The sequence below is a fragment of the Aulostomus chinensis genome, chromosome 9, assembly GCF_037954235.1.
Source record: "Aulostomus chinensis isolate RoL2024-O1b breed Wild chromosome 9, RoL_Achi_v1.0, whole genome shotgun sequence".
Classification (NCBI taxonomy): domain Eukaryota; kingdom Metazoa; phylum Chordata; class Actinopteri; order Syngnathiformes; family Aulostomidae; genus Aulostomus; species Aulostomus chinensis.
The window spans coordinates 6,430,693-6,449,589 of NC_141328.1; the positions used below are offsets into that span (position 1 = coordinate 6,430,693).

The 18,897-nt window shown below is 40.7% G+C and overlaps 2 protein-coding genes across 5 annotated transcripts; both read right to left on the minus strand.

Moving 5' to 3' along the window:
- Positions 1–396: 396 nt before the first annotated feature.
- Positions 397–5,668, minus strand: wasb (WASP actin nucleation promoting factor b). 2 transcript variants are annotated; one of them, XM_086213403.1, is made up of 11 exons: positions 5,384–5,668; positions 4,483–4,623; positions 4,231–4,317; positions 3,988–4,084; positions 3,618–3,647; positions 3,499–3,537; positions 3,211–3,397; positions 1,858–2,036; positions 1,197–1,768; positions 983–1,094; positions 397–890 (listed from the first exon to the last, which is right to left on the minus strand). In XM_086213403.1, exons 2-11 carry the CDS (start codon positions 4,618–4,620, stop codon positions 832–834), a joined length of 1,500 nt encoding a protein of 499 aa, XP_086069529.1. In that variant the 5' UTR covers positions 4,621–4,623; positions 5,384–5,668; the 3' UTR covers positions 397–831. The 2 variants fall into 2 exon arrangements, with proteins under 2 accessions (XP_086069529.1, XP_086069528.1); XM_086213402.1 differs by having other exon boundaries at positions 5,377–5,667.
- A 104-nt stretch (positions 5,669–5,772) lies between these two features.
- On the minus strand, positions 5,773–17,587 carry LOC147255600 (sodium-coupled neutral amino acid transporter 3-like). 3 transcript variants are annotated; one of them, XM_086213405.1, is made up of 17 exons: positions 16,021–16,243; positions 13,738–13,774; positions 13,299–13,407; positions 13,068–13,152; positions 12,851–12,966; positions 11,556–11,629; positions 11,363–11,455; positions 11,200–11,281; positions 11,015–11,097; positions 10,777–10,835; positions 10,553–10,690; positions 10,258–10,337; positions 9,689–9,789; positions 9,403–9,527; positions 7,591–7,735; positions 7,077–7,180; positions 5,773–6,966 (listed from the first exon to the last, which is right to left on the minus strand). In XM_086213405.1, exons 3-17 carry the CDS (start codon positions 13,331–13,333, stop codon positions 6,862–6,864), a joined length of 1,425 nt encoding a protein of 474 aa, XP_086069531.1. In that variant the 5' UTR covers positions 13,334–13,407; positions 13,738–13,774; positions 16,021–16,243; the 3' UTR covers positions 5,773–6,861. The 3 variants fall into 3 exon arrangements, with proteins under 3 accessions (XP_086069531.1, XP_086069532.1, XP_086069530.1); XM_086213406.1 differs by lacking the exons at positions 13,738–13,774; positions 16,021–16,243 and adding an exon at positions 17,565–17,587; XM_086213404.1 differs by lacking the exon at positions 13,738–13,774 and having other exon boundaries at positions 5,774–6,966; positions 15,799–16,243.
- Positions 17,588–18,897: the final 1,310 nt, after the last annotated feature.

The window sequence follows — 18,897 nt, forward strand, 5'->3', positions numbered from 1 at the left end:
GCTTGTAGTTAATGGGCTACAACATGCAAAACCACACGTATGGTCCTTTTAAGTATATTGAAACAGAAATGTAATATATTGATTGTTAATATAATATATATGGTCATGGATTACTGTTGTATGATGATAATATGATGATATAAATGCATATGTTGCATGCCTATATGTTGTTGCCAGTTGTACATTTTACTGTTACCTTGGTGTGTCCTGATGTTTGTAAGGTGTATTGTATTCGGTTAAGCTAATTCCACGTGATGACACCCTTACTGCCCTGTGTTCCAGTGACCCACAGTATGCGAGTGTTGAAGATATGTTTAGCATACATGTTCTTCCAGTTATGCACTTTGTCGGTGTTGGTATTAGAGGGATTCGGGGATGTTTGCACAGATGTATGAGTAAATTAAATAGGATTTTTTTTATGTACAGTATGTTGTTTAAAAAAAAAAAACGGGAACGAAAACAACTCAGACTTGGTATTAGTCGTTGGTGTTCTGTCGTATGCTGTATGTACTGATTTTTAAACGGCTCTTTTAAAAGGAGGAGAAATGATATTTTCCAGTCAGAGCCGCCGATCACCTTCATTGTGTGTAACACAGTGCTAAATGTGCCATGATGCTGAAAAATCCTACACTGGAAATGTTGGAACAAATATATATAAACATTTCGGAATCCTCTTAAATTTTTTTTCATTCTCTGAATTGTTTGTTTATTTCACCGTCTCCGTTATAAACAAGTCAAGTTTGTAAAAATTGAGTAAATCCAACAACAATTCAAAGGTTTGAAACTAAAAATGAACACGGTTCAAAATCCTCACGCGTAACGACCTCTACATCAGTCGTCCCATTCGTCGTCGTCATCGTCATCATCTCCACCTTCATCCTCACTTTCATCTGAAAGAGGGAACAATTGTATAGTTTTTGAACTGACAACCTTTTCACTTTCACACTCTACATAAAAGTGGAATTACAGATCTAGTATTTACCAGAGGAATGGATGACTTTACTCCTCTTCTGCATGACCATCATGAGAGCACCAACGATGCCCTCAACTGACTCTGACGATGTAGGAGGAGCTAGATCGGGACACTCCGCCACCTACAGCAGCATGAACATCAATCACAAGTTTAAAAAGAAATCGAAATCATGACTCATTGCAGTATGACATGATGTTTATAAGAGACAAGAAAGGGGCTTCACATTTCGGAGCTTCTTCCCGACTCGGATCTGATCCAGAAGAGCCCCTCTGCTGTCTCCTCCTCCTGAGGTTGGAGGAGAAGGTGCTGGTGGGTTACCAGACATGGGTGGTGGGACGTCTGAAGAAATAAGGTTTTGGGGAGGTGGTGGTGGAGGCGGAGGGGGTGGAGGAGGAGGTGCAGGACCTCCTCCTGCTCTGCTGGTTGCAGATGGGACAGGTGGCGGTGGGAATCCCATGGAGTGCTGATGGTGAGACGGTGGCGGGGGAGGAGGGAGGTTGTGGGAGGACACTGGAGATAAGGATTTTGGTGGTGAATGTAAGTGAGATAGTGCAGAGTGTGCTGGTGGGGGTGGGGGGGGGCCAGCACGGCCGGATTGAGTTGGTGGATGTGGCAAGCCTCCACGTGGAGGAGGCGGCTGTGGGGATGGGCTTGATCGCTGTGGTGGACCTGGGATCGGAGGCAGGGGGCCAGAACGGTTTCGTGGAGGTGGAGGGGTTGGGGCAGAGTGACCACTTCCTGGAACAGGAGGTAGAGGCCCTTGTCTTCCTGGGGGAGGGGGTGGAGGTCCTGAAGCTACAATGGAGTGGAAGAATATTATAATAGCGCTTACATGGGAAGCAAAAGTTTAATGAGGATGACTAAAAATATGCAGTGAGTCTGACCTCCTCGGTTCACCTCCCTCTTGACTGCCTCTATGCCTCCAGATTGCTCGATGATATTATAGATCATCTGGGACGTCTGCTCATCCTTCATCTCAGCCTCACCGATCCCAGCTTGGGAGAGCAACTTCCACAGATCCGGGTCAAGATTGTTGGGATCCCAGCCAACATGAGAAACATGCCTGACAGGAAGGAGCAGAGGAAAGAGTACAAGTACCAATGTTTAAGTACCTGCTTGGGATATAGATTTTGACTCTACTAAATTCATTTGGCATCTTTGGCTTCTGGGGCGGCACGGTGGTGCAGTGGTCAGCACTGTTGCCTCAAAGCGAGAAGGTTCTGGGTTCTAGCACCAGCTCGAATATGGGGTCTTTCTGTGTGAGTCTTCATGTTCTCCCCGTGCCTGTGTGGGTTCTCTCTGGTACTCCAGCTTCCTCCCACAGTCCAAAGACATCAAGATGGGACGAGGCTGATACTGATACTCTAAATTGACCGTAGGTGTGACTGTGAGTGTGAATGGTTGTCTGTCTATTTGTGTAGAAGTTGGACTGATGACCTGTCCAGGGTGAACCCTGTCTCTCGCCTGAAGACTGCTGGGATCGGCTCCACTCCCCCGCGACCCTTAACAGGATAAGCCTATTTAGCCACTGGCTATTTTAAGATCATGAACAGAAGATATAACGAGATTTTAAAATACAACACAAATGTTAAACACTGGTTTCAAACCTTTTTGGTTTTCAAAATAAAAAACAAAAAAACCCTCAAATTATTTTTTTAAAATTAGAAAATAAGAAAATCACATTTCTGTGTCTGTTTTTTGTCTCTCTTCACACACTAATCAACTCTTGATCCTTGAGATTAACCTGACATCCAATCCTGAAATATGTTTTTTGTCTACGCTGTCAACTTCTCCTCAAATGAAATCCACTCAAATATGGCAGAGAAGCTATAACCATTGCTGAGGAGCAATATCTTCCTAAAGTCGCACAAACAAGCTCCTCCTGCTGCAGATACAGCAGCAACTGAAGTGTTTACACACTGATATTAATCATGTGATGACTTTAGAGCTTTTAATCATCGATAAAGATTATTATTATTATTATTATTATTATTGTTAGCATTGATATAAAACACTTGACATTTTGGTGAAAATGGTTGTGTATTTCTACTTGTAATGGAAGTTGGGTTTTTCATGCCCGACTTTTATACCGCTGTACTTGTAGTTTAAAGGCTCTGTTGTTTACCATGTTGTCATGCTTGTGAACGATCAAGATAAAACAAGTTAATCCTCTAGATATGAATACATAAATAAACAATACTTCATTAATATTTAACATTTGAATCTGAAATTCTTACTTAAATCCACTGGGGGCCCCTATGTCTGCTTTGGAGAGTTTGGAGCCTTTTTTCTTGCCCTTCTTGTCCTTCTTCCCTTTGATGATGAGAGATGGGGAAGGCACCGAACGGTAACGTGATGTCTGGATATCTGGGTTCTGGATATCCACAGTGGCCATGGTGAAACCACCAGGACTGCCAGATGCAGCTGAGATAAAGGGGAGACACACGTTGGCGCTTCTTTAATTTCATGCATCGTTGGAGGCAATAACAGTTACAGAAAAGACACGGGGTGATGGAGCTGCATACTTTTTTGTGGTGGGACTGGAGGCAGGGACCCTCTTTCTACTGTGAAGAGAAACAGAGGGAATTAATAATTTCACTCACAGTTTGATTTATACGGAGGTTCAACGAGTTTGTAGTCTTACCAGTTGGCGGTAGGGGGCGCTGTTTCTTATCTGTTGGCAAGGAGAGGAAACCATTTTACAGAACAGCACAGCACAAATACGTGACTGATAACATTCAATAAACAAAGAGGTAAGAAACTAATTATCCATCATGATTTATCATATAATAGATGACTTGAATTTCATGTTACATGGATGAAGTAGGCTATTCGATAAATACATATTTAGTAAAAATAAACCTCATATATGTTGATTGAAATACCTTTTTTTTTTTTTAACCAAGAGCATGATGTGTCCAACATATGAGCACAAGACAAAATAACATATCACTGTTGAAAATACTGAATTTTTCAAGTGGAGTGTTTTTAACAAACTCTATGAACTCACTAACCTTGGCGGCTGCTTCTCTGGTTGATTTTCTCCACAACAGCATTTTTGAAGGCTTCTGCTTCCTGTTGCTGAGCAAAATTCAGTCCAACTTGGCAGTCCTGCAGTTTGCAAGTAGTTAAAAAAACAACCCAAAAAATTCTATAACAGTCATGTAAAGATCTGGTGATGTCATGTTTGCAGGCTGTCACGTGGGCAAAAGTTAAATTTAAAGTTAGAGGAAGATGTCAAGTGAGAATGTGCTTACATCTGCAGGAAAAGTATGAAAAAACTTCTTCGGTGTGAAGTAAACAATTTGGTTGTAGAGCTCCTGCTCCCACACTTGCGTCCCTGCCTGCAGAGAGACATTATTAATAACTTCATTATTCATTTGTTATACTCATGTGGGATGTGAGCCATCTTGTGTTCTAGATATGTAACTTTTGGAGTCATACAGCGGTCAGAATGCCTTACAGAGACCAATTTAAAGTTTTTTGTCACAGTGGCATCTGACACCAACCTTCAGATCAAACATGCGTATGAAGTAAGAGCGCTGAGGGTTGTCTTTGATGAAGCAGACCACTCCTGTGTACTGCAAGCTCCACGTGGATGGACTGTGAGGCAAAGCCATGAACAACTGTGCAACCGCAGTGGCCATGGACTAAACACAGACATTGAAAAGAGTACAGTGATATTAGCACACCTCATTTTACACTTCAAATGTAAATTTCAGTTTTGTGCTGAGGATTCACTTCCTCATTTGCTTTCATTTGTTCAAACAACATCCTGAAGTGTCCTGTAACTTAACGTAGCTACAGCAGATGTCCTAGTCTTAAAATGATGTCATTCATGATGTTTTATTGTATCTGTTGTTATGGCAGCCTGATGTGGTACCGTTTACATTAGTAGCTAAAAAGAGAGCTGGGAACACAGCAACTTCTGCTCTAATGTAACACAAGCAAGCCATCGTGTCTAATTCTGACACCAGAGGAAGAAATGGTTCAACCACTGTTTCCTGTCACAGCTACCTCCTTTAATGACTATTGATTAACTGAAAATCAGGATACAGAGGGTTGCTTTAAGCTATAAGAAATATATTTAAAAATAACTGTGATGTTAAATTTTATATCACCTCAAAGTAAGCAAAACAACAAAAAGTTGTTGAATAAAAATCTGCAACAGTGTAAATATAATCACTAAAACAGGATTAAGCTTATTCATACTCAGGAATCACCACAGAAAGAGAGATAAACCTTTAGGGCTGAATTTTTTAAGTGACCTGACTAATCTGTTCAGTTTTGAATAATTTCTCCTTTCTCTTTGACCCTACAGCCCCATAAGGTCAGGATACACACAGCAGTATATGGTACCCCCAGTAGGCAACCCCTCCCTTCATAAGTATATCACAACTTACAGCACACCTTCTGCCCAGCAGCTCCTCCAGCTTCTCATTCTCCTGCAGGGTCAGCAGAGAGCTCTGCATACTCTCTGTTTTACTTTTGGAGCCACGGCTCATGGTCCTCTGATGAATTGTTCCTTTAAATGATTGTATGCAGCATTTGAGAAAGCGTCCTCTCGGCACTGTCAAGTTCTATACAGTCAAGGAAGTGTCTGTTCTGTTACGTGCTCTCTCAAAGCAGGAAACAGACAGCAACACTTCTCTAACCCCCACTTTTCTTCTTTCTCTCTACCACCAAGCACAAACGAATGCGTTACTTCCATTTTCAGAGCGAGGCAGAACACCCTTTTCCTGAGTACAGTTTTCAGCTGTCATTATGAAAATGAATCAACTCCAATCATATACAAATGAAAGACATATTTTATTGACATTCAAATTAATTTAAAAATATACAGGATGCGTAACAAAGTCAAAATATCTTTTTGTCAAAATTTACAGACACAAAAAAACAGACTCCATTAATTTTTAATTTAAGATCCATAGGTCATTGTTTGTCACACTGGACAGTTTCTGGGATTGCTAAAACACACATTTTTAACACTTTCTATACATAATTTCATTGGCATTTGCCAAATATGATAGAAAATAGTGTGTTACACCCTGTCATACTGTGACACAATAGTTACATACTTTGGTTTGCAGCAATATGATACAAAGATGATTGTCAGTAACTGCCTGTTGACCTTCATGAGTAGCAGCAAAAACCCCACAAATTGCACCAGATCTGTAGGATCATTCACAAAACCTGACCTGAGACCCGGGATCAACTTCACAATAGTGTCTGTATAGATGAATAACACATCACATTCATTCAGCTCCATGTAAAAGTCACTAAATTTATATTTTGAGGACTTGGTGTTCTTATAAACGGAGAATCTGGGACGTTCAGGGTCATCTGGACACTTTATCATCGAATATTTTACAGTCTTATAGTGAATTAGCAATGGATGAATGAAGCAAGTGAGGTGTTTTATTCCGTTGTTTAAGAGGAAAGGATCAAGTCTATAGATGAGATGGGAAGTGGATACGAAGGATTTTGGTAGTGACTGAGCTATTCCACGGAAGTGTCCACATCCATACTCTAAAAAGGGATTTCCATTTGAGTCATGTTGCTGCTGCCATTCATCCTTTTTGTTTTTTTTCTGCATCACTGCACATTCTTCAAAACATCTGTAATGTGGGCAGTAGATTTGGGTTCATTCTGTCAGAACACACTGCTATGTATTCACCTGTGTTCTCTCCTCCATTACAGGACCATTTATCTGCCCCATCAGGTGTTTTTCACTTTTTGAAGGCGAAGGTTTTTGTCATATCCTTCGTCTTGTGTGGCCAAACTTTGGTGATTGGCTCCGGTTGAGAACACAGCAGATCGGGGGTGATTTATCGACAGGGAGAACTCTGATTGGCATTCTGTTCGGTACCTCTGTTCAGTCACAGCAGCTAGTGGCCTCCACCACTTCGTTTCTCTCCAGTCACCCAGTCAATACAAATGAATGACAAACTCACAACCATGAAAATGAATCCCACTGCAGCGAAACACGCAGCCTAGGAAGAGAAGAAGAAAACAAAGCAATCAACACATTAAATAAGTAAATAAAAAAAAAAACAGTATGAGATCATTTATAATCTTGTTTATCATAGGAACTGTGATGTACCTGAATTTTGGGTCTGGACATTAGAGGTTCCTGGTCTGCAGGAATAATTCGGATGTAGAAGATTCCAGGTAGGATGAAGATGAGGCTGGGGGCAGAGGTCGCTCCTGCAGGAGGAGGAGGAGGAGGGCACAAAGGTGAGTTTAAAGAGAATGTACAATCAGTGATGAAGTGCAGTTCCATAGGGATGCACTGATCCAACACCAGTGTGAAATGAATACAATCTACGCCTCGCTGTGTTTAAGAGATATTTCTTTTTAATGTGTCAGGAACCATTCATTTTGCTTAAACTTTGCTTTCCTAACATTGTGCAACAAAATTAACAAATAAATGCGTCAGGACAATACATTTAAAATATTGGCCACATCTTCATCAATATACAATCCAGCCTGTTTCAGTTAGTATAGGGCCAGTTTCCTACAGGGATATCAATACTGGTACCCTACTGGGGGTGGTATACTGGATTGGTGCATCCCTACAATGAAGTCCAGACTAGACAGAAGCTGTATCCACTTACCGATGAGGCCGAAAATGTCGCGGATGGAGGGCACAAAGATAACAAGAAGATTGACCAAGGAGATAAGAAAAAATGCGATAGTAATGTGTCTGGCCCAGTGGAAAGGCTTTTCAGGGAACAAGATCTGGAGTATGGCCCTGCGGATCTGCAGAAAGAAGGAAAGAATAAAATACTTGAGGAAACAGGGAGAATGTCTTATAAGATTGAAAAATAAACAAAACAAGAAATAGTCGTAACATAACTGCCTCTAAAATTGCAACAGTGTCCCGCTTCTGTCTTTGCATGAATTTGACAAATGAGACACAGCATTTGAATTAGTTGGCTTTAAATGTGTCCAAAAGTGGCTGATTCAGTATTTGGACAGGGTCACACTCACCCCTTTTCCCTTGTGTCCAGGCTTTATGCTAAGCTAAGGTCACTACTGTGGCTTCAGTTTTAAATTAATGAGACAGAAAAGAGAATCTTAGTACATGTTGTAATGTATGTTTAAATGTAAGGTTGTAATTACATCTGTACAAGGTGTGTTTTGTTAAAAATGTATTTTATTGTGGGTGCTATCCAGCTTCACAAAAAAAGTTTAGCCTTGAAATGCTACCTTAGAAAAGCTGGTTAGAGAGGTTTACTCAAGCAGACATAGAACTGAAATTGTCAGTTTCAGAATATCAGTGTGAAAAGCTTCCATTCTCGATCTCAAAGATATAAAAGGACTTGTAGCATTTAACAGCTTCAGTTTTATGGTGTGAAGTCTTGGGTTTGAACTGGCAAAATGCAGATAGCGAGACCGTAAGTAGAAAAAAAAAACCTCTCAATGCTAAATGTACCTGCCTTAGATAAGAAAAAGAGATCAGCCTCTGACTAAAGTATGTCGTATTATGAAATTAATTGCATGCATAGAAACAAATAGAAGCATTCAACCAGATAAATGTGGTGTTCCACAAGGCACAAGCTTGGGCTCCCTACACTTTACCACTCTTTCCACCTGTTACTAACACTCGCCATCATCAATGGCTTACACTGTGAATTTTTAACATTAATATACGGTAAACTTTTAAAAAGCTTACAAAAAATGTAATAAGTTACCACTTATTGATATGAAGGCCGTTTTCTTTAGATAACTCTTTCATTAGAAGGCATCACTATATTGGAATTATATCATGGTTCATTTTTGATATACAGTATGTGTCTGTATGTAGGGCAGCCTGGTGGTGCAGTGGTTAGCACTGTTGCCTCACAGCAACAAGGCTTGAGCTCGAGCTCTTTCTATGTGGAGTCTGCATGTTCTCCCTGTACCTGTGTGGGTTCTCTTCGGTTTCCTCCCACAGTCCAAACCCATGCAAGAGGGGACGGGGCTACTCAGGTACTCTAAATTGAACATAGGCGTGGCTGAGAGAGCAAATGGTTGTCTATCTATTTGTGTTGGTGTCCCGTCCAGCATGAACCCCGCCTCTCGAAGGCAGCTGGGATAGGCTCATGCCCCCCCCACGACCCTTAACAGAATAAGCGGTAGAACATGGATGGATGGATGATGTATTTGCATGTATGTATGTATGTATGTATTCATATATTTTATTACTCCAACAGTCAAAAACACATATATTATATTTATTATAGCATTTTAAACACAGTCTAGGAGCTGGTATTCTTGCAGTCGTGGCTTTACAAGGTTTCATAACTTGTGCAATTATTGATTGTCCAAATAACAGCCAATTTAGTTATCTGCTTCTGCACTACTTCAGTAATAGACAGTTTTCTTATCGTGTGGCTACTGCTGCAAATGACTGCCGATCTAAATATTCTAGCTAGAACTCTTACCGGGAAGAGAACCACAGGCACAGTCAGAGTGACAGCCACCAACACAGCCACACGAACACAAAGAATCAGGACGTCTAGAGGGTCCACACGAATGTAGGTGTGTAACAGTTCTGACTCCACAGCATCTACACACAGAAAAACATTCACAGTTCAGTCCCTTATTCATTACACTGCTAAGCGCATACGTGTAATATGACATGAGAACAAGTAGGTCATTCATTCATCTTGTTATTCACAGCATTAGAACAAGATGACCTTTGATTTTCAGGTGTGAAATGTTTCTTACCATAGAAGGTGAGGTAACCGAAAAGAGCGGTTAGCAAGTACATGACAAACATGGCCAAGATGGAGATGTTAGCAACATTCTGCATTCGTTTCTTGGTGGCACTACAGAGTCAAGCAGAACACAAGATTTGTTGTTAAAAGTTCCTGCTAAAGTAAAACGCATCTTCAGTTTATGCGTAGGGTTTGACACTGCATGGTGTTAAAATTGTACATTTTCTCTATGCCTTGATTTTAAGAGGCGGGCCTATAAACAGGATGTGTGCGAAACCACAAACCCATTTTAAAGGTGATCATGTGTGATGTGGAAACCTGATGCCTCTGGTGCACTAACAGGGAGAATAGATTTGTGTACAGCATCTTTGCTTGAGAACGTTATCATATTTGCATTTTCAAAAACATTAGGTGTCATTATAAGTATTTAAATGTGGTAATTATATATATTTCTAGCAAAAAACAAACAAACATGTCAGACACATAAAATAGTACTCAACAGAGTACTTTGGAGTGGAGGGGATCTTTAATAACTACATTTATTTAAAAGAAGAAAAAAAAAAAGACATTCTGACTTACTCTCGTAACTCAGTGTAGATTGGTAGCACCTCTGGGTGACAGACGAACGCAAAGGCCAGAATAGGGATGGTGTATGCTGTCTAAAATCCAAATACACACGCGCGCGCGTACACACACACACACACACACACACACACACACACACACACACACACACCATCGTCATCATCATCTTCATTTCGAATCCCGATATAAAATACTGGTTTTATGCTCAACACTGCTGTTGGAACAACATGCTCTAAAACACTGACAGTGAATGTGCAGAACTGCCAATTTAAAAAGACTAGCGTCTTACCTGTGAGTTCATTGTGATGAGCTTGGCCTCACACGATTGTTCTATATTATCTGTGTCGGTGAGATTGAACAATGTAGTAGTTACATTATGATGTCCATCATCCAGTGGACACGGGATGTTGAATTTCTTGTAGATAACCTGGGGTGACACACGCATCAGTGAATCCAAGATAAATATGGGACAAAGACGCAGGAACTGACTACAGATATGAACTTAAGACTCACCGAGAAGAGGAAAAACACCATGCAAGAAAGGGAGAAGCCGCTTGTATAACCAAGGTAACCTGGAGTTCAATGATAAGGAGATGTTCCAGAATGATTAATGATGGTCACAGAGAGAAGACAAGAGAAGACTGGAAAGTGATAATACTTTAATATTAGTACAGGACATAAAAGTGGAAACTCTACGTAAGAGAATGTTGACTATCAAAAGAAAATGTGATGACAGGATGAAAAATCATACCAAGTTGTTTCATGAGTGCTAGAGGAAGGATGATGGCAGCACTAACAATGATGATCAAGTAGTTTCCATTCAAGAACCACTCTCTATGAGACAGCCATACAAAAAGATGGGGGAAAAAAGAATCAGTGAACTACTACGTTCTAACAAGTGAACTCTACGTGATTCAGTACAATCGCAACACTCACCCTGTGTTCTCTTGTTTACCAAGAAATGCTTGAATGACCAACGGGAGCTCAGACTTAACGATGAAAAGGTAGCTGGACATTGCTAAAAGGAAGGAACTTCATTTAGTTTGTTAGACAGTCAGCACATATAAACACAATAAAACATTAAATGGCGTGAGGGTACCTCCGATGTTGTGAACTGTAATAATGGAGGCAGCCAGGACTTTTCCTGCCGGGCCAAAAGCTCTATTTCCGAGCTGCTCATATGCTCTGATACCTGAAATGACAGAAATATTACACATGCATACAATGAATCATGTATAAAATGACCCTTTGCCTACATTAGCTAAATCATGTGTACTCTAGCTGCGCCTCACCGACAACTCCAGCACTTTTCAGAAGGAGGTGGATTGAATAAGCTGAGAGAATAGCGATGAATGTCAACAGGATTCTGAAACACGGAAGAACAGAGATGAATGGGTCAAATCATGCAGAAAATGAATAAATTAAAAAAGCAAATATTTATATTTGTATTTCCTCACAAGATGGAGGGTTCAAATACATCTTTACCCAGATATTTCCATGACCATCCCACACATCTGAGGACATTTTCAACATGACCATATAGTCTCCGAAATGTCTTTTAACACAATTCACAGAAAAATGAATGTCAAAATTAACATGATATCGAAATTAAAGGAAAACTGCATAGGTGGATACAACATAAACGTGTATTCAAGTAAATCAGCATTAACCAAAAGACATTTTTCTCTGTGGGTCTTACCAACTTTGGGTAATTCTGAAGCAAAAAAAAAAAAAAAAACTTCTAAAAAACTTTTCCGGACTTGGAAATAGTTTCTTTCAAATTCCATGACTTTTACAGTTTGGTTTTTTTGGGGCCGTATGAACCCTGAAGAGCCCTTGGCCTTGAGAAACTGGTTAGCAAACCCCCCCCCCCCCCCCCCCACAGGACCGATCTGGCAGGTAGGCGTGTCTCGGATGTGATCACTACGGTTGCTATATTTAACCACTTAAATCTGATTTAGGGAAGCTGTGTGTGTGTGTGTGTGTGTGTGTGTGTGTGTGTTTGTGTGTGTACACTCTTAAAGATCAGGCCTCATTCTCACCCACATGCATACACCTACAACTCATGTAGGTGGAAGGAAACACAAACGCACACATACTCAACCCGAGTCCCTCTCTCCGTCACATACACACCTGTACAAACACAAACACGCGCACACACTCAGATGACACACACACCTGGGGAGACATGCTTGTAGCCTTATAAGGACTATTTCCAGTCTGTTGCTATTTTCACACACTTCACCTCACACAAATTTTGACGTTAAACTCGAGCTAAATTTCTCGGGTGAAAAAATAATGCAGGGTGTATCAGTGAGTGCAGAAATTTCAGATAAAACATCCCGTCTGACACAAGAAAAATACGCAGCTCCATTCTCGTAGCCTCGAGGAGTGTGCATATTTGCCTTTCCACACATAGCATACACTATGAATCATAAGGCTGAATGATTAGTGTACAGAGAGGATTATGTTATGACAACGAAGGGTGTGCGATGAGCAAACATACCTGCGCTGGTAGATCCATACATAAAACACAAGGAAAACGAAGAGCCAGAATTGCAGCTACTTGTTTAATTTCGATACTCACAGAAAAAGAATGATTCCAGTGTTGGACATCGCAAACGCCAATCCCAGAATTCCACTGCCCATGATGGCGTTACTGAGGTTAAAGATGGACATTCCAAATGAGGTCTTCCCTTCGAACTGCAGCAGACAGAAAAAGACAACGCACAAGAAAAATCAACGCACAGGCCTAAAAAAAAAAAAAAGTCACTTTCAGACAAATGAAGAGTAAAAGTATTTACATCTGTGAAGTGCATTTCTTTCTTGGCACCGGTTTTATGTGGGAGAAACTCCTCCTTTTCAGCCATGGCATCGAGCCCATCAAAGCTACAACGGGAGACAAAAAAACAGTATGAGGACATGCAGGTTTATATCACTTATATCTGGTGCATGAACATCCCAATCATAGAAACGAGTTAATGCGTTTGTTTTGATATGATGTCGCGTGAGCTGTGACTATCTGGGAGTTTTACCCGTCATTGTGTCCGTTCATCTTCTGAAGCTCCATTTTGGTGGCTGGTTTGGATGTGATAGACTTGATGATCTACTTTTGCTGGACTGACAGAATCCTCTTCAAACTTGCTGCAAGTGGAGGACAAAAAAGTGTTTCATTTATGTTCCTTACCAAAAGCTCGTGGAAATGTGGCTATGATTTATGCACAGACTTGTACACACCTCCTACATTTCATCACATGCTTATCGTAGACATAAGTATATTCAATGTGTTTTATATCTTTTTTAACAAATTAATTACACATATTTCAAAACGAGAGTGTGGCAAGGTGGAGAACCTGTAACCAGTGTTCAGGAGTAATACTGAAATCTAAAAAGGATGCACGATAGTACTGGCATGTGATCAGCAACGGCAGTTATTTATCATTTCTTAAAAATATATCTGTGTCAGTCACATACTTCTAACAGCCCAGTTCTGCTCAAGTTTCTTCTTCATCTGATGTTTAAGATGAGGGAGCGATGCCGGTGAAAACACGAGTCAAGGGCTTTTCCAAATGTTTTTGAAAAGAAAACATTCACAGTTTCATGTTTCAAAGTGTAGCGATCGAAGACACTTGTTTTGGCTATCGGGAAAATCAGTCGTCAAAAAATATCGGCGCATCAGAAATCAGAAGAAAAAAATCCAATGTCCCCCATCCCTACCATGTTGGAGTGTGCAACATATTTATGGATAATATGTGTGACATGATATTGATAATTACGATTCTCATCAGTACTCATACTCGGCATTATTTGTGAAAAATTGCAAGCCGGCTTATTTCTCCTTGTGATGCAGCCACTTTTACAGCCTTTCGACGCAGGAGTATTCCGCCGCTGTTAGGCCTGGACGTGTAGAGCAGACGGAAGGGGGGAACAGATTGTTCCGACACCTGGGATAACCAGAACGGTGGAACAGCTCCTTCAAAAACACTGATGCAGTTGATGTTAAGAAACCCCAAAATGTAAAATCACAAGTTGGGGCGACATTTCACCAACTTTAAGCATAATTATAGGGCCAGTGCGCTATTGTGGACTCTGGGGGACTAATGCTTCAGTCTGCATCCCCTCTTCTGAAACAAGTTCATATAACAACTCAGAATTCGTTCTCCAAGAAGTCAAAGGACACTTGTGATGTATTTGTATGATGCTGACGCAAATCAACTTGGCACGGGTGTACTGTGTATAATACACACACACAGACTAATGCACAAGTCGCCCCTGCTTAAATAGCTGGAGGCCCTCAAGAAACACTGAATTTGACAAATGTAAACCAAACAGAAAAGTTATGTGGCTTTAAAAGGGCAGACCTATTTATAAAGTCTTGGGACATTCCTACTTGCCAAGGCCAACAAGAATGTTTCTATAATACTTTTGGCAATGAAAAAACTTTTATGCTCCACCTCAGATATGAGGTTTAAAGAATCTAGATGACTGTCTTGGTTCACTGAATAAAATTGCAGTAAAAACATTTTTCCTGGGATGTATGTAAGTAAGTCAAGTCTTTAAGACACCAAAGGCTTTAAATAACAGATGTTGACAGACGACTTAATGTTGCTCTAATCTGCTGTGGTCCACACAAAGCTGGCATGGTCCAGCTCTGGGAGGGAGCGAATGTCTGAGGTCTCGCCTCAGGGTCATGGGATACTCCCCTTCACTCTGGGTAACCCAGACCGCCTTCAGGATTTTAACATCTGACCCCTAAGGACACACTCACACTACATTGTGTCATTCCAGAGACGTTTCACAAGAAACCGGAATATTTATGCTCCTACACAAAAGAGCCACTCTGACATAAAAGGATTCTTATGATCTGGTGATTGACAACACTGTGTTACAGCGCCAGGCAATAATTCCTGTGATGAAGCTTTGACACTCTCTGAGTCCCATTTCCCATTCACAATGACCACATGGGACGTTTGGATGCCATCTTAAAAGTACACAGGTACGACTTTCCCACGACCCGGAACCAACACACACAATCAAAGGGACACAGAAGAAATCCCAGGTATATTTTGCAATACAATAGGAGATGATTGGGTAGTTTAATTACTTCACTTACATGAGACACACTGCAAAAGTTAGCTTTGCATTTTAAAGGTGGTGAGGGGTGACGGAGAAACAAGACCAACCTGGTTAACTTGACATTCATTTCAAGAGTCCAGAGCGAGAAAACCGTAATAAACAGTAAAGAAGTTACAGAAATAATAAATGATGATGATGATGATAGCAGCACCTCATTTTCTGTAAATTACCAACAAGCCACCTTTGACAGACTGTGACTGGAATATGCACGATAGAGTACGTGAACTATGCTAGCATGATTCAATAGTGCTTATTAACACCTCTGAAGCTAAAAGCTAATTTCACTATGGTTTTACTACTCAGCATTGTCCACCACATGATTCTCGTCTGACGCAAGAGCAGCTCACTATTGACAGCCCCTCCACTCACTTCCTCCAAGTCACATTTTGAGGCACTTACCGTGATGATCAAGAATGAGGATAGTATTCTTTTCCCAGGGAAATGTCTTGGAAATTGATAGAATAAATCCTTGTGCACGTATATATATTTTTTAATTTTCCAGACGATAATAATTATAAATAGCTCTGTTCTCAAGGTACTTTGCAAAGCTCCTCGCTCAGTGAGGGGAGAGGAGAGTGGAAGGGATTATAGACTGAAAGAGCGTGAGCGGGAAAAGGATACACCCATACTTAACCCTTTGTTGAACCACTCACAGGCAGCGTCTCTTGTAAAAAGACAGTACAGAGTTCAATCAAGCGCTCGCAAAAGGCCTCAACCACAGAACAAAAGAAAAAGAGAAAAGAAGAAAGGAAGTGAGGGGAAAATTTCAGAGAGGCCTGCACCTGAAGGCAACAGGTAAATTCAGGATCTCTGTGAATCTAGGTGTCCATAGTGGAGGCACATTACCATGTGATTACAGGTTATGCAAGTGAAGAAGTGGGTGGCACCTGAGGTGGGCTTTGTTACAGCAGGGGTGGATACTCATGGAAAGTTTGCATCCAACTGGAAGTCACAGTGATGTTAATTACTTAAGGGGATAAGTGCTGTTTAAAGATTGCCCACTTGTGATTGTGCTTAGGAGTGGAAACGTTGTGCATGCTTCCAAGTGAGCGTGCGCTTGATCCCACACCAGCCTTAAACCCTGAACTGACACGAAAAGAGGAGGACATCTCAAGGCATGCAACTTGACGTATATAAAGGTCCTTTCACTTTTCTTTCAGTATTCTCACACCCCTTGAGGAAATAAGTGTTCTATGGTTTGTGTTAGTGAGGTCCAGGTTCTTACGATTTTGTCGTACTTTAGATAGACTGAGGCCAAACTAAAACATCCTTCAAAATTAATTTCATTTCCAGAGAAGTTGATGAAAATTTAGAGTATTTTAGAGTCTTTTATTTTTGTGAGAATGAGCATATCATTACCCATTCTTTGGTACTATGTTTGAGTACACTAAATTAAAAATGAGACAATATACACGGTAGACTGACCCCATTATTGACTCCAGCTCTTTACTCAGTTACAACATGAAGAAACAATGCATTTAAACACTTAACTTGAATCAAAGCAGATGTTTGAATGTTCAAGTTTATGGTAAATGCCATAGTCAACAGAGGCTCTCTAATCAGCTGATCTGAATCTGCTGTGGAGGTCCAACTGCAGTTTCAGGTTGCCATGGTAACTGCTTAGTCTACTGGATGAAACTGCAATTTAGCTCTGAGACCTGTGAGAAAATGAGCTTTTGATCATGTTCTGTTCATATGTCACCACCATATAAGGAGTTGATTGTGTATAAGTACATGACGTGATTGTTTATGTTAAGTTGTGCAGGCTGCTAGTTGCGCCCGAACTGTCAAGGCTGACTGACAAAAACAACAGGACAAGACGACCTGACTGTGCAGGAGGCTGGAGTACTAATCAAGAAGTTTGATATGCATGAGTGTAAAATTACGTATGCAAAAAAGGTGTGGCTTCAAGCTTATATTCACTGTCTGTTAATATCTTACTCAGACTCTCTGCTGCACTCTCAAGGTGCATGTAGTGGGGTCTCCAGATATATCTGTGTCTGCTTTGTTGCGTGAAATAAAGTGTTGATTTGTCTAAAGCAGACGACTCCGGTTGATCTCTTCTCATCAACGGACCCGGTGAAGTCGACGTACTTCAACAGACCCAAACACCATAACAGGACTTTTAGACCATGCCAATCAAAGTTTAATAGTCCCCCCCTTACCACTGTTTTAGGTCCCAGGTAAACATTTGAAGAAGTTGATGGCTCCCATTCACTGTTTCCTGGGCGGCACGGTGTTGCAGTGGGTAGCACTGTCGTCTCACAGCAAGAAGGTTCCAAGTTTCGAGTCCCGGCTCAGGCACAGGATCTTTCTGTGTGTAGATCAATATGTTTTGCTGTTAGTGGAGGTTCAACCACTCATTGGTGGGTTGGAGGCACCAGATCAGGGCTTTAAATCACCCAACTTACCTGTTTAAATTCAAATCAAAGTGCCTACTGCTGAGTCATTTCACCTGAAAGTGACTGCTGATTCAGCCTTTTCCCATTACAGACAAAAGCCAGATGTTAGCAGCTGTTAACAAGTTTTTGGCCAGTGAGAAACTTGCTTGATTTTTCCCTCTGAAAATCCAGGTCTCGCTTAACTTTGTTATAAATATTTCTCTTCTGACTTAGAGGTCAAAATTTGTCTTTCAGCATTAGTTGTGTGAAAGAGGTCACATGAGCTCTGGGGGAAAAAAAAAATCAGCATGAAAAGGGAGAATTTGTATTTGCAAGGATGAGAAGGACAGTTTAAATTAATGTGTTCTTCCTCAGCCCGTATACTGAAGCCCTCACATATTTGAATCAAATTTGGTTAAGTAGATTTTGGATAGATTTACGATGATGATGAGCACCATACAGTAAACATGTCGTTACATCATTTATCGAATTTGTCTAAAAAAAAAAAAGGACATTTCATTAACAGTTTCTAAATCCTGAAGGTCGCTGCGTTTCCAATCTGCGACGAGTCAATTCGAATGCTCCCCACGTCTCAGGAACATTTCAGTTGGCTGATAAAGCAACTGAGATATGCCTGCACACCCAAGAAACACCCAAAAAAGGTCTTTATCTCAACTTAACACAAATCCTTCCCTGAAAAATGTACCAATCTAAAGATCTCCTCTTGTGAAAGCACAGAGGGGCCTTTTAAAAAAAGAAAAATCCTCAAAAAAAGTTTAAATGAAACCATTAAGAGTGCCTGAATGTACATAATAAAAAGATAAGGGCGACCTCAATCACCTCAAATGACCTTAGTGACTGTTGTAGATGATCCCAGAGAAACACATAAAATTACATACCCATGTAAAATATAGCTAAGGAGAAGTTTTGTATCAGTAAAACCAAGCCGGAAATATATTTATACCCAACATTCATGCCAGCATTTTGGAGCCAACATCTCCCATTTCAGTGAGTCATTTAAATCCCACCTCTGAGCCTCGCATACTGCCAGCATGTCAAAAAACAGACAGACTGCAAATGAGAGCATAAATATAACCACAGCTGAATGGTGAAGTTA

Excerpts from the sequence above, each read along its gene's own strand:
- wasb (XM_086213402.1), bottom strand. The coding sequence starts at position 5,478 with ATGAGCCGTGGCTCCAAAAGTAAAACAGAGAGTATGCAGAGCTCTCTG. Across the intron at positions 4,318-4,482 it reads TACGCATGTTTGATCTGAAG|GCAGGGACGCAAGTGTGGGA; the intron begins GTTGGTGTCAGA and ends GTCTCTCTGCAG. Across the intron at positions 3,398-3,498 it reads TCCAGTCCCACCACAAAAAA|CTGCATCTGGCAGTCCTGGT; the intron begins GTATGCAGCTCC and ends CCTTTATCTCAG.
- LOC147255600 (XM_086213406.1), bottom strand. The coding sequence starts at position 13,333 with ATGGAGCTTCAGAAGATGAACGGACACAATGACGG. Across the intron at positions 7,736-9,402 it reads TGCCTGTGGTTCTCTTCCCG|ATCCGCAGGGCCATACTCCA; the intron begins GTAAGAGTTCTA and ends TTCTTTCTGCAG. Across the intron at positions 6,967-7,076 it reads TGTCCAGACCCAAAATTCAG|GCTGCGTGTTTCGCTGCAGT; the intron begins GTACATCACAGT and ends TTCTCTTCCTAG.